At 49.5% G+C, this 14,111-nt stretch overlaps 1 protein-coding gene across 3 annotated transcripts in view; it reads right to left on the bottom strand.

Moving 5' to 3' along the window:
* ASTN1 (astrotactin 1) overlaps window positions 1-14,111 on the bottom strand; it is a 192,362-nt gene that overhangs the window by 54,909 nt on the left and 123,342 nt on the right. For all 3 annotated transcript variants that reach the window (XM_032804803.2, XM_032804804.2, XM_075067914.1), the window contains exons 9-11: window positions 6,243-6,317; window positions 2,197-2,334; window positions 1,168-1,318 (exon numbers count right to left, since the gene is read on the bottom strand). In XM_032804803.2, the coding sequence (XP_032660694.1) occupies window positions 1,168-1,318; window positions 2,197-2,334; window positions 6,243-6,317 (364 nt within the window). The remainder of the gene's footprint in view (window positions 1-1,167; window positions 1,319-2,196; window positions 2,335-6,242; window positions 6,318-14,111) is intronic.

Genomic DNA, 14,111 nt, shown 5'->3' with positions numbered 1-14,111 from the left:
AGCTCCTCAAGCTCCCATCACAGAAAGCATCTCTCGGTCCCATGCTCTGGCACAGCACCCATTGTCTCTTCCTCCTTCTTGCCCATCTTCTTTCTTTGCTGTCTATTTTTTTCCCTATTTTCCCCTTCTGTCATTTGTCTCCTTGCTCCCCTCCCACTCCCCCATCCCAGTGTGACAGCTCCTCCTCCTTTTCCCCCAGCTGTCCGTCACACGACCCATGGCTGAGTGCCACGAGAGCAGAAATCGGACTGGCTTGGCAGGCTGCTGCCCCAGCCTGCAGTCAGAGATGCGAGCTGCCCCTGCAGCAGAGACCACCAAGGAACAGGCAAAGAAGCTGGGAAGCTCTCGAAGAGCCATCCCGATTCACCTGTAACACCAGAAGCCTCTGTGCAATGGTAGCAAGGTGAATCTGGGATCATGCAATTATCCCTGAATCCCTATGGTCTTGTGCCCCATTCCTGGACTAAGCTTCCCCCACCCCAGCAATGGGGCCTGCTCTCTCGGTTGGGAAACACTGATCTAAATGGTCTGAATCATTGCAACATGTGCAGCAATTGGGACCAGCTGCTTTTCGCTAAGCCAGGCCTGCAGATGACATCTCCTGACAGCCACGCCCCAAGATACCAGAATGGCAATACGTGACAAAGGACAATCTGCAGCAGCCATTACAATGGTGCCAACCGGAAACTCCTCTTCCTTAACCCAGGTCTCAGCTAAGAGAATGACCAAGTGCCAGGACTCAGAAACAAGCCTACACACCTAAGTCTATAGGACTCTGAGGCTTCTACAGGGGAAGAAGGAGCGGGAACATCTATGTGTAGAGAGGGCTGATGCTCCCTAGGTAACTTTTATCCTTGTTAATTTGGTGATGTTAGCAGAACTCATGGCTCATAGCCCCCTCGGGGCTGCCTCGTCGTCTTCAGCTGCAGAACTGTGGGTAGGTAGAAGCTGGGAGAAGCTATCAACGAACAAGTTAGATGCTGTTGGGAGAGCTACAGTAAAGCTGTAATGAACCTTCTGAAAAGCAGGACCTTGTTAAGTGACATGTTTGTTTGATTCCTCCCAAGGCACTATGGGAAGCTCTTAGCTGCTCTCTCACACATTTCTTATCACATACAACAGACAAGACAAGCTTTGGGCGCTGACCCCCAGGATGCACGCACGCACCATACAACCAGAGGAGTCCAATTTGCGGTCCGAGATGCAGCGGAAGTTCTTGCTGCAGCCCCCGTTGTCCTTGGAGCAGTCTCGAACCGGTCCAAAGGAGTCTAAGAGAACCTCCAGGCTATCAAAGGAGGAGGAAGTCATCAGTTCTTCCCTGCAAGGAGGAGGGGAAAGGGACACAATATGAAATTCAGCTCCTAGAGCATAAATATATTAACTCAATTTCAATCTAAAGTGCTAGTGAGTACAGACATATACACATATCCACCAATACACATTTGCACCTACAGTGGTACCCAGTTGTGTGGCCCTATTTTTGCACAAAACTGTACTGATCACGAGTGCAAATTAGACTAAACACACACACTGGTTGGCCGGACACTTCTCTATCCATTTATACATGGACAGTACATGCAGTGCGCACAGTGGTAATAACTGTATGTGCAAATGCTGCCAGATGCCCACCTGATGTTGTGGAAATGTGACTCAGAGGATCCCTACCACTCAGTAGTGAGCACTCTACGTCTGTATGTAGCTGATTAGTTTTAGTTCTATGAGCTGACAATAGTAAGACCCAACAGGTACTTTCTGAATGACTTAATCTACTGGGAACAGCTGAGATGTCTTTGAAGGCATGGCTCTAAGCAGGCTAAGGACCATGGCATGCAGAAGGTACACGGTGAATGTTGTACTAAACTCTGCCCAGGAAATGTGCACCTGAAGGGTCGCCCAGTGTACACAGTGAGATTTTCACGCAAAGCCCACTGGAGTCAGAGGAGAAACTCTCATGGGACTTCGCTGGGCAGTGTGTCAGGCTCTATATCCTGATGTCCCATCTACATCCACCAGAATGAACATCCACCAGAAAGACACCAAATGCCACAGCACTGAAGGACCGTAACAATACACAAGCTGGAGTTAGCTCTATGGTTCCTTCAACTTGAGAGCCTGCCTTGCGAGTGCGATCCTCCTCCTGCAATACTGGAGTGGCCTCTGGACTCCCCATGCCTCCAGCTCCATGAACACACTCACCTGACCTCCACCGCATCCTCCATCACTGTCATGTCTGTTTTGCACTTGGCTGAGGGGTTGATGGCCAGTTCAGCAGGCGGGATCACAAAGCTCTTACTCAGTGGCAGCCACATCCCTTCCCCTAGGGTGTAGGTGAACCTGCCGGACAGGGTTAGATCAGTTCACTAGGGAAGGAAAACAGCGCCCACCTGAGTTCAAGCCACACAGGGGGACAAGGGGAGGGGCACATGTAGGAAGCAAGGTGTGACTGCCACAGCAACTGGATAGGGAGGATGGCAGAGGGCCCATGCCTCCTGCATCCACTGGAAGAGAATGGTGGATAAGTGTCCCGTGAAGAGCCCCTCCACGCCCATGACCAGGTCGTTATACAACCAAAGCATAGACAGCTCCTGAGCCAGCACATGGGAGGGAAGGAGATGCTGAGGTACTCGGATGGCTCTGGGTGTCTATGCACGGCCCCCATTCCTATTGTATCTAGCACCTCACACTCCTTCATGTATTGTCCTCAGACCCACCTCAAGAGGTAGGGAAGTGCTACCGTCCCCACTTGTGGGTGGGGAACTCAGGCACAAGGTTGATTAAGTGACTTGCCCCAGGTCACCTAGAAAGTCTGTGGTTGATCCAGGAATTGAACCCAGGTCTTTACCCAACCAACTAGATCATCCATCCCAGCCCCCAAGCCATCCTAGATGCCTTCAGTAAAGTGCTGGCTCTTCATTTTGCTACGGAGTCTGACTGTAGGACCTGCAAAGTGCAGGTGGCAGCATGGTTGTAGAGGGAGAAAGGTTCCATGGGGCATGGGATGGGAGGAGGAGGAGAAGACAAATGAGGCCGTGGGTAAGGGAGGAAGACTGGCCTTGCACTTTGGGCAATGCATGGGGACACAAAGGATGTGGGACCATTTCTTGGCTCTGCCAGATTTCTTGGGTGACCCTGGTTGAACCACTTAGCTAGGAGACTGGCTCCTTTGAAAACCACAGCTTTACTCTCTCTATGTCCCAACTCCCCACTGGTACAATGGGGCTTCTTTTAACTTGGTAGGTGGTAAGTCCTGTTTTCGGGGTCTGGTATGGCTGTGTTTGCACAGAACCAGGCACATGGGGGGCCTGGCCTCCACAAACTGATGAAATGTTGCGAGCAGAGTGGGGGACAGCCAATTGTCCCCAGAGTGAGGGTGGGGAAGGGACAGGTGGCCTGCCACAGCCCTCCTCACAGCAGGAACACACCAGCTGCAGCGCTCCCTGGAGGAGAGGCGCCCCGTCAGTGACAGTGGGTAGCACACGCAAAGCTATAGCCCTGCCTCCCAGCACAGCAGCCGCTGCTCCTAGGCAGATGAGTCCCTCTCCCTGACACCTTCTGCAGTCAAGGCAGTCAGAGCACAGGTAGGGAGCTGAGGGATGCAGCGAGAGGTTATTCATTTATTCATTCACTCGTTTGCAAGCTCTGTGTTTGTCTGGGTGGGTGTCAGAGCAGGACCTTCCAGCGGGCTCCCTGCTCAGAAGCAGTAGAAATGGGCAGGCACGAACAAGGAATATGAACACTGGCCCTACGTAAGCAACACATTAGTCACTGCAGTGCAAAGGGGAAGAAGTCTCTTTCCTCCCTCCCCCTCCCTGCCAGCACTCAGATGCTGCTTTCATTCACTACAGACATACCAGCCTTCTCCAAAGGAGGCACTCTCTGACCCTGGGCTAAAACCCCCGATCCCAGGGCCTAGGCCAAACTCCAACTGATGGGTGTCCTGGGGCAGCTTATCCCATCACTGCCCGCTCTAGGATTCAGCCTGTGACAAAGCTGGCGCTGGCCCTGTCAGAGTGGCATCCTGAGTGGCAATTTGTATGTTTCCCCAGGGGGAGGCAATAGGACTGGGCGCAGCCAATCACAGGCCCTCATCAGGAGCCATTGAGCTAGTCATGACTCCAGCCACCACAGAGAAATAGCCTCATCACTTTCTTTCTTTCCCCATTGACTGATGTTAAAGGTGCTGCATTACCAGGCCTGGAAGCTGACATCCTCTGCTCTTCCCAGGACAAGTGGAGCCCTGGCAGTACGCCCCACCTCCATCCCATGAACATGACTCCAATCTGCTTTTGCTAGATCACCTCTAGGCTGAGCAGCAGGTTCAGTCTGCATAGCCCATTCTGCCCATAGCGTCTCTACTGACACTGCTGGCAAGTGATTGGGTGGAGTTAGTAGCACCTGGAAAATCAGAGGGTGGTTAATTCACCCACCAGTGGGAGGTCATGGGGGAGAGCATTCGAGCTTGCTAGATAATCAGAATGCAGGGAAGCTCCAGACTCACTGAGAATAAAAGCCAGACTCCAGCAGGCAGGAGAATCCCACTAGCCAAGAGCAGCCCGCGTGCACCAGCAGAGCACAGAGAATGCTGCAACCCCGTTCCCAGCCCCACACAGGGTGAAGCAGGGTGGGGAGAGGAGGGGACGCAGCACTGTGAGCAGGAACTGGAGCTTGGTGTGTATACCATGCCTCCCCGATGCCCATGGTGGAAACAAACCGCCGCACTCCATACCTGCTCCCAGTGGCAAGCCAGCAACGCAACAGCAGAGGGAGTTGCCGAGAGCACCATGCCCCGGATCGATGAATATTCAGGGAGTTCGGAGGCATCATGCTGGGTCCTTGGGGACCTAAGTGCTCAATTAATGAGGTCCCAGCAGTCTTGAGCACCTCTGATTCTGCTGGAGTGCACGCACACGATATAACTGCCTTGCACCATCACTGCTGCTCCAAGCACACTGGCCTACAGGCTGGCTCATCAGTACACACCACTCAGAGTTTATAAACCTCTCTCCCCCTCTGAAGAGATGCATGGGAGAGAAAGGCGGGGGGGAGGGAGGAGGAGGAGCCGAAAAGGAGAAATAGAGCCAATAGGATTTTTTTGAATTCTAGGTGCTTTACAAATTACTGTATTATTATTCCCTTCTCGCCAATGGGGAAACCGAGGCACCCTGCAGGTAAATGATTTGCCAGCAGTCATAGAGTGATTCCGTGGCTGAGTTGGAAATAGAACCCAAGTCTTCTGCCACCTAGTCATCAGAAATGCTGCCACTTCCAAGTGCTCAGGACCTTGGTTTTCCACCTCATCCAATGCAGGAAGCTAGGCATTCCCCACCTTCTTTGCCTCTTCCCCCTTCCTGTCTTCCCTCTCCTATCCCTGGAAGCACTCACTGATTCATTAACTCATTAATGCCTCCAGAAGGAGTTGGACGGGGGAGGAAGGGAAATGAGGCTCTCTCTGAGACCATGCAGAGCCTAGGGGCCTGGTCTGTATTAGGACACAAGCTGAGGTCTTCACCCAGTCCTCAGGCCAAATCCTGAGGCATTAGTGAGGCTCTACTCAACTTCTGTCAGAGCTTTGCCTGAGTAAAGTCTAAACCAGGTTAACGGCTTCGAGGTCTGGCCCTTCGTCCGCTATACATGAAGAGTAGAAATGACACGCTCCCATCAAGAGCTCCACGTCACACCTCCTGTGGGCAGAGAAGGGAAACTGGGCCAAGAGAGGGGAAAGTGGGAAGGTGGGAGATTGTGGGGACAGGAGAAAACACCAGTGCAACCATACAGTGGGGAAGCAGGAGGGAGAATGCACCAAAGCCGCCACCATGCAAAGAGGGGCAGGGAAAGGACAGCAAATGTGGCGGGGAATAGCACAGGAGCAGCCACGCAGCTTTGCGCACGCACACACGCACACACACCCAGGATCAAAGCCCAGCTGCCTTCACAGCAAGCAGATATGTGTAGGTAGCCGGTAATAACTCGCTTCTTCCATTGTGTTAGTGCTTGTACTGAAGGAGACCCATCAACCGGTTACCCCAGGTCACCTCTCAACCCAGACATGGCCAATCAGATCCCTCTGTTCGACATCTACACAAGATGTCCCGTGACTCTCAGGAACTGGGAATGTATTTGTTGACGGCCGATTGAAGCCCATTGTTCTGTTTGTGCCAGGGGGCACAGGGAGGGGCAGGCTGGCTGGCTGGTGGCAGGGGGCTAAGGTAACTGGGGAGGCTGGCAGGGCAGCCAAGGCTTACCTAAAGATCTTATCAGAAGGCTGCTCTCCCAGCACCAAGTCAAATCCACGCTGGAATATTGTATATGGCCACGGCCTGGAAGAAGAAAAGAAAATGATGTTTGTATCGCACTACACACACCAGGTTTGATCTCACATACACCCGTGAATATCAGAAGTGACCCCACTGGAGAGTCACACCGGGTTTATGCTGGTGTGAGACCAGTGTTACACTCTCTGTATATCCAGGGATTGCTTTGCTGGTCAGCGGAATGCAGTAATTTCTAGAGCTGCTGTTTAGCAGTGCGCAGTAACACTAGGCAACAATATAGGACAGAAAGCAGGGCCAGTGTTAGACTTGCTGCAGGGCAGAAACTAAGGAGTGGGCCCCACCCCGCTGAAGCCAGAGCCGCCTGGCATCCCTGTGTTCCCCACCCCCGAATGTTCCTCTGCACTCCTTGGGCAGGGGCATGCCCCACAGATTGAAAACCTCCGCTTTCATGTGATTTATTTCCACTTTTAGTGATTAAATGACTATTCGCATTACAGTTACCCACAGTGACTCTGCAGAGATGATGTAACTTAACTTCGTGGGGGGCCCATGGCATGGGGCCCTGTGCAATTGCCCCGCTTGCCACCCCACCCCAACACCAGCCCTGACAGGAAGTGAAGACGACTAGCTCAGTTCATTGAATCTGAAGGAGAAATTCAGTGAGGCAGGAGGTAATGACCTAAACAGGGCCTGGGCCAGGACAATGGAGAAAGCACTCCCTCTTCCAAATGGTGTCAGGAGATTTCTCGAATCTCTGCCCTCTGTCGCACTGCCCCCTACCACTGTCTTGGGGCATTGGTTTGGCACCAACACTCAGGGAGGGTCCCACTTACTGCATCAGCAACAAGGCGTCCTGCAGGATTCTGGGTTTCCTTTGGCTGTATCCCATCCCAGTACTGACCAGTGCTGATCCTGTTTTGATTTTGCAAGCAGCCCTGAGCAGACAAACCCCTGCCCCTGCCTGGAGCCCTGCTGACTTTGTTTAATTACCTTAGCTGCTGCTTCTTGAATTTTAGCAAGCACTTACGTAAGCTTTAGCACCATGTAGCAAACTCCTGAAGAAACTTACCTCACCATATCCCCTCATAGTGTCTCCTTTGATGTCATACATGGTCGCCCCCCACCGAGGAGAGAAAGCATGTAAGCAATGGAGGAAGGTGCTCCAGTTACAGCATAAATGGCTTTAATTAAATCTCCTGCTCAGTTTGTCAGACATGTCCACCAACTGCACTGCACAGCTTGTTTTCCCAGAGCCTGCAGACGTCTAGGAAAGCTTTGGGGAAAATGGAGCTGTATTCGCCTGTTTTTAGAGAGGCTGGAGGAGTGAACGTTTTTCCCATGAACACTGTCTATGCAACTATGCAAGAAAGCCAGGTCTGAGTCTGGCCACAGGACTCAAATGCTGAGTCTGTCAAACTCTGGATAAGCCATAAAAGCAACATGAAAATCAGACAGTCCAGTAAAGAATGGTTACTTACCGCACAGTAAGTGTGGTCTTTCCCAATCCTGAGATCCCTTTGTAGGCACACATATGCCTCATGCATGTAAAATCAGAATTATATGACTAGCACATGTCCTGCATCTCCTCCTGCTCCCACAAAAGGGCATAAAAGGCAGAGTGGCCCTGCCTCAGTATCCTTGCAATTCAAATCCCTGGTAGGAGAGGACTCCGAAAGCAGTGATGGAGGGCAGGTCGTGGTAGCCACGCTGAATACACATCTCAAAGAACCACAGTTCCTGTAGGATAAGGAACCATTCTTCTTCCATTATGTGTCAGTGGGGATCCTACTGCAGACGATGGGCGAGCAGCATCCCACCTGGATGGGGGGACTGAGGAGTACCAGCTGCACTGGTCAAACGGTGATGGAGATACTGGTCTCCCAAACCTCACCTCTGACATAGTTGCTAACTCCAAGGTATAGCACTGGACAAAAGTCAGTGGGTTACTCTATGTCGCCACCCTGCAGATTTCTGACATTAGCACATTCCCGAAGCAGAAGACTGATACTAGAGCTCTGGTGAAGTGAGATTTGGTGTTCAGTAGGAGAGCCACATCAATCAGCTGGTAACACGAGATGCAATGGACAACATGGTATAATATCCTCGGTGAATGGATGGCCTGATCTCTAGAATACCTGGCTATGGCTACAAATAGATGGGGAGATAGCTTCAACAGTTTGGTCATGTAATAAAGCAAAGCCCTGGACACATCCGGCATGTATAGTTTCTTTTCTCCTAGAACCAGCTGTGGTTTCAGGAAAAAGACAGGCCAGCTTAACAATTGCTTCAAATGAAATTCTGCATTTACCTTAAGAATAGACTTCAGGTGAGGTCACTGTACCATCTTGCTCGTATGGAATGTCATAGGGGGCATTCAGCTCATAAGAATAGCCAGTGACCAGTGCCAGATGCTTCAGAAGGAAAGAACAGAACAGGGCAATTTCAAGTGATCCACCTCCTGTTGTTCAGTACCAGTTTTTGACAGGTGGAGATTCAGGGACTCCCAGGACATGGAGTTGCGTCCATGACCATCCTGGCCAATAGCCATTGATGGACCCATCCTCCTTGAACTTATCTAATTCTTTTTTTAATCCAGTTATAGTCTTGGCTTTCACAACATCCCCTGGCACCAAGTTCCACAGGCTGACTCAGTGCTGTGTGAATAAGTGTTTCCTTTTGTTTGTTGTAAACCTGCAGCCTATCAATTTCATTGGGTGACCCCTGGTTCTTGTGTTATGTAAAGAGGTAAATAACACTTCCTTATTCACTTTCATCATACTGTTCATGATTTTACAGACCTTGACCATATCCCCCCCTTAGTTGTCTCTTTTCCAAGCTGAGCAGTCCCAGTCTTTTACACCTCCGTGGATTTTAACAGAGCTGAACACAAAGCCAACCTGTTTTCAGTGGAATAAGTAGTTAAGGATCTTCAATATCATGGCCATGCCAGAGAGCCTCTTCCATTTAGAGGAATGCATCCTCCTGGTGGACATTTGCCTGCTGTGAACCAGGATTTCCGGGACCTGTAGGGAACAGCCCTACTGAACCAGCCAAGAGCAGTGCTTTCAGGTGCTGCAACTCCAGGCTTGGATGGAGCATTGGGCTGTAGTGCTGTGAGATCAGATGGAGGTGGCTCGGAGCTGAAGCGGAGACTGAACCAACATGTGTAACAAGTTTGTCAGACAGAACTCCCTCAGCCAACATAAAGCTGCAAGACTGACGATGGTCCTGTCTCCAGATCCTGACGATCACCACTGGAAGCAACCGAAAGGCATACAGCAGACCTCTGGTCCACTGTAGAGGGAAAGAATCCAATAACAATCCTGGGTTCTGTCCTGCCCTGGAGCAAAAGTCCTTAGATTTGGTGCTGTCCTTGATGGCAAACAACTCTATTGCGAGGGGTCCACAATGGCAGGATATCAGTCCTATCACAAATCTGTGCAAGGACTTACGCAGGGTTGGTCTGCTCAGGAAATCTGCCAGGTTGTCGCTGACTCCTGGTGAAGGGCCATCGGAGTTATCCCATTCTGATCATACCAGAATTTGACAGCCTCCATGCAAAGGGGTAAGGAGTCCGGGCTCCCTTGTTCGCACATGCAGTGCATGGCTGTCATGTAGGCTGTGACATTTTGCACTGTCAAGTTCCAGAGGACAGGCAGGAATGCCATACAGGTAGCATGATGGCTCTGAGCTCCAGGACATTCATACCTACCTCCCTGTCATCTAGGGACTAGGTCCCTTGTGTCTGTAGATGGTCCAAATGAGCTCCCCAGCCTGTCCATGACACATACGTGATCAGGGTCTTTGTTGAAGCAAGGACTGAGGAGGACACCCCTCTCCACACTTCTGAGAGATCCAACGTCCAATCCTGCTTTGCAATGACACATGAGGCACTGAAACCTTCTTGTCTATTCATCATCTTGCTGGGGGAACAAACTGACCTGAGCCAGAGTTGGAGGGACTGAAAAGTCTGGCAAGTGGCACCACATATGTGAATGCCAATACGTGGCCTAATGCTGCAAGTCATACACACTTGTACATCGCACCTGCTCCACTCCTATGCCTTTGCATGAAAACTTGGAGCATGCAGGACACCAAGAGACAGAGCTTTCAAACTTATCTGACCTTCCACACATCAGGTGCATGCACATCTAAAATGGGATACACACTGATGCATACTTGAAAGAGAACACCAGTTAAAATATGTTGCCATCCATCTTAGTTGGAGGGACGCTGTCAGGTCAAAAACCCCAACAGCCCCGTGCAATAGTGGGCTGAGTTGACGGAGGAATCAGTATCAAGGGATTTCATAGTTTACAGCTGTGGAATGATTGCACCTGGAATACTGCATCCATTTCTGGGCAGGAAGACACTGACAAATTGGAAGGAATTCAGAGGACAGCAGGAAAAAATAATAAGGGATGAGAGGGACTGATTAGGAGGAACAATTAAAAAGAATTAGTCAGGTGTTGCTTGGCTAAATGACAATAAGGGAAAACATGATAGCAGCACACAGATTGAGAGCAGGTGTAACACAAGCATGAAGCAGAATTATTTAGGGTAGCTGAAGCAGCTAAAAGAAGCACACAAAAAGGGAGAATCTAGCCTGAACATAAAGAAATAGGTTCTTTTAGACTCTGAAATAGTCTTCCAAGGGAAGCAGCAGAACTCTCATTTGGGGTATTAAAAGTGGCTTGATCAAAAATGTGCCACAAAGAGCATTCTGGCCTCGACAGAAAGATGGGCTCAAACTCCCACTTGCTTGGTAAAGAATGTGGCTTGATGCTCAGATGCTCAGGGTGGTGACATGTCACTAATGACACATGGCACCGCCACCAGTACCAAGGACAAGATGGAGTCACTGGCCAACCCAGTGCTCCCAGACCTGCAGAACACTATGGATGGTTTCCACTATCACCAGCCTGAACAGAGGGCGCACGGTCAACTCATACACTCATAGGTCAGAAGGGACCATTATGATCATCTAGCCTGACCTGCACAATGCAGGCCACAGAATCTCATTCACCCATTCCTGCAACAAACCCCTAACCTATGTCTGAGTTACTGAAGTCCTCAAATCGTGGTTTGAAGACCTCAAGCTGCAGAGAATTCTCCAGCAAGTGACCCACGACCCATGCTGCAGAAAAAGGCGAAAAACCTTCCATCAAGTCCAGCCTCTCAGTGCCCGGGCTGTACAAGATGGCTCACTCCATTTGCTGAAGCAGAATGAAGCCATGGAGGGGCTGCAATGCTTGTTTGCTTCACTGATTGTACTCTGAACTCCTGTTGCCGGGTGCTCCATGGATGCCCACCTATCTTCTCCACTTCCTACAAAATAAACCCAGCCTCTGGAACACTTATCTCACCAGCACTGAAGAGACTCAGCAGCATGGTGGTGTGGTGGGAGATTTCTCATGGTGGTATATCTGTCTTTAAGATGCTGGAAGAAGAATCTTAAGTTGACTTCAGTGGCCTTTGGAGAGATACCAGAGTGGCCACCTGCCTTGCCCACCCCCCTGAGAACACCATCCAGTGAGAGATGTGAACTCAAACCTGGAGAGAGATATTGATGTCTCTCTGAATGCAGCCCAGGGTGACAAAGGCAGGAAAATATTTTCCAATTGGTGCTAAATTATTGTGATGCAGAAGACAATCCTAGCAATTTTCTTTGCAGGTAACTACAGCTCTATTACACAAGCACCTTGAGTTCTAATCTGAAGTTATTTTAGCAACAACAAAAAATTTCTGCTTTCAAGACTGTATGTCTGCCTAGTTTCTCTACCAGGATTCAATATGATTTTTGTCAAGTCGGCAAGAACTGGAGGATGCCATTCATCCCACAGATTGGACTGGCTTGAATAAAGCAAGCTTTAGAACTAAACATGTACATTCTTGCATGTCTCATAGACACCTTGAATATATTGCTGTCTATAAGCCTTTCAATACTCCTGCAGATGCGTTTTATTCTTGTCTCTCAGGAATGCATCAGATGGCGAACAAAAGGGGAGATACAGCATTGTTCCATACAGACACAGGCAGGGAAATCATTATAAGAATGGCTTTTTTCCTCCCTCAGTGAATTTAGTGCTGGTGAAAGGTGCCGGATCGACAGCCTTGGAGCCTGGACTCCTCTGTTTAGCCACAGACCAGGATCAGACTGGTCAGAAGCACTGCAGACTTCCCCATGCTGCACAGCCAATGGACCCTGATGAAAGGGAGAACTGGAAGGCTTAGTTTATCATCAGTAAATGCTAGTAAATGTCTATTTCAGCATGTCCCTCTTCCTCTCCTCCTTGCAGGGAAGAACTGATGACTTTCTCCTCCTTTGATAGCCTGGAGGTTCTCTTAGACTCCTTTGGATCTGTTTGGGGCTGCTCCAAGGACAACGGGGGCTGCAGCAAGAATTTCCACTGCAGCTTGGACTGCAAATTGGACTCCTCCAGAACTTGTCTTCTCTGCTGTATGTGACAAGTGTGACAAAGTTCCTCCTCCACCTTGGTGGGTCGTGCGCTTATTGACGGATTTGTTCACCTCAGTGATCTTCCCTTCTTGTGGAACCCACAGTCTGAGTCAGCTCCTCCTGTGTCTGATCAGGAGTTGGGAGGTTTGGGGGGAACCCAGGCCCGCCCTCTACTCCGGGTTCCAGCCCAGGGCCCTGTGGATCGCAGCTGTCTATAGTGCCTCCTGTAACAGCTGCATGACAGCTACAACTCCCTGGGCTACTTCCCCATGGCCTCCTCCAAACACCTTCTTTATCCTCACCACAGGACCTTCCTCCTGGTGTCTGATAACGCTTGTCCTCCTCAATCCTCCAGCAGTACACTCTCTCACTCTCAGCTCCTTGCCTTCTTGCTCCCAGCTCCTCACACACGCTCCTTCTCCTGTGGCTCCTCCCTGCCTGACTGGAGTGAGCTCCTTTTTAAACCCAGGTGCCCTGATTAGCCTGCCTTGATTGGCTGCAGGTGTTCTAATTAAAGTAGCTATCTCTACTGCCTTCTGGAAAGATCTTAATTGGCTCCAGGTGCCTTGATTAACCTGGAGCAACTGCCATTTGGTTACCAGAGTACTAGGGATTTGTTTACCCTGGGGCTAACATACCTGTTTCTCAGTACTTTACTGTAGCCATCTGGCCTTGCCCCATCACACAAGAAATGTGCGGGAGAGCAGCTAAGAGCTTTCCATTATGCCCTGGGAGGAAACCAACACATCACTGAACAAGGTGCTGCTTTTCAGAAGGTTCTGAATAAGCAGACAAAAAGGCTGCATTACAGCTTTACTGTAGCTCTCCACACACACAAACCAACAAAAAAAATTCCCACCGATAATAATCAAAATTTACAGATAGGAAAATGCTGCTGGAGAACTTCTTAGAGTTTGATTTAAGGATATTTACTTTGTATATTTTGATATGTGATGCCGACAACTTGTGTTTTAATGGTTATAAAGCTTTCACTTCTTGAATCTTAACATCATCTCTCCTTAAATAACTATGGTCTGACATGCCCTACAATTTCTGACAACTGAGAAAATTGAAATGGATGCAAAAAGGAAAAGGGCTGCCAAGTGATGTTCTACCCATAAATCTTGTGCAACTGTGAAAAAAAAATTTAAATTAATGAAAACTGAAAAAAGTGCTGAAAATAAACCAATATTATCCATCAAAATTATTTTTTTTAAAGAAATAGAATTCTGCTAAGCCTAAGTATGGTCAACTCAAGAAGTACAAAAAGTAATTCACTGTCCAGAGGCTCATTGAGTATTTCAGTGAAGAATTTCCCAACCAAGGCTGAATAACGTGGTTGTTCATGTGACACTGGTAAATATTTTTCTAATGCCCAT

This window comes from Chelonoidis abingdonii, chromosome 7, assembly GCF_003597395.2.
Source record: "Chelonoidis abingdonii isolate Lonesome George chromosome 7, CheloAbing_2.0, whole genome shotgun sequence".
In the NCBI taxonomy this organism is placed as follows: Eukaryota; Metazoa; Chordata; order Testudines; family Testudinidae; genus Chelonoidis; species Chelonoidis abingdonii.
The sequence above is the reverse complement of the archived record's forward strand: the minus strand, read 5'-3'. Positions and strand labels throughout refer to the sequence as shown.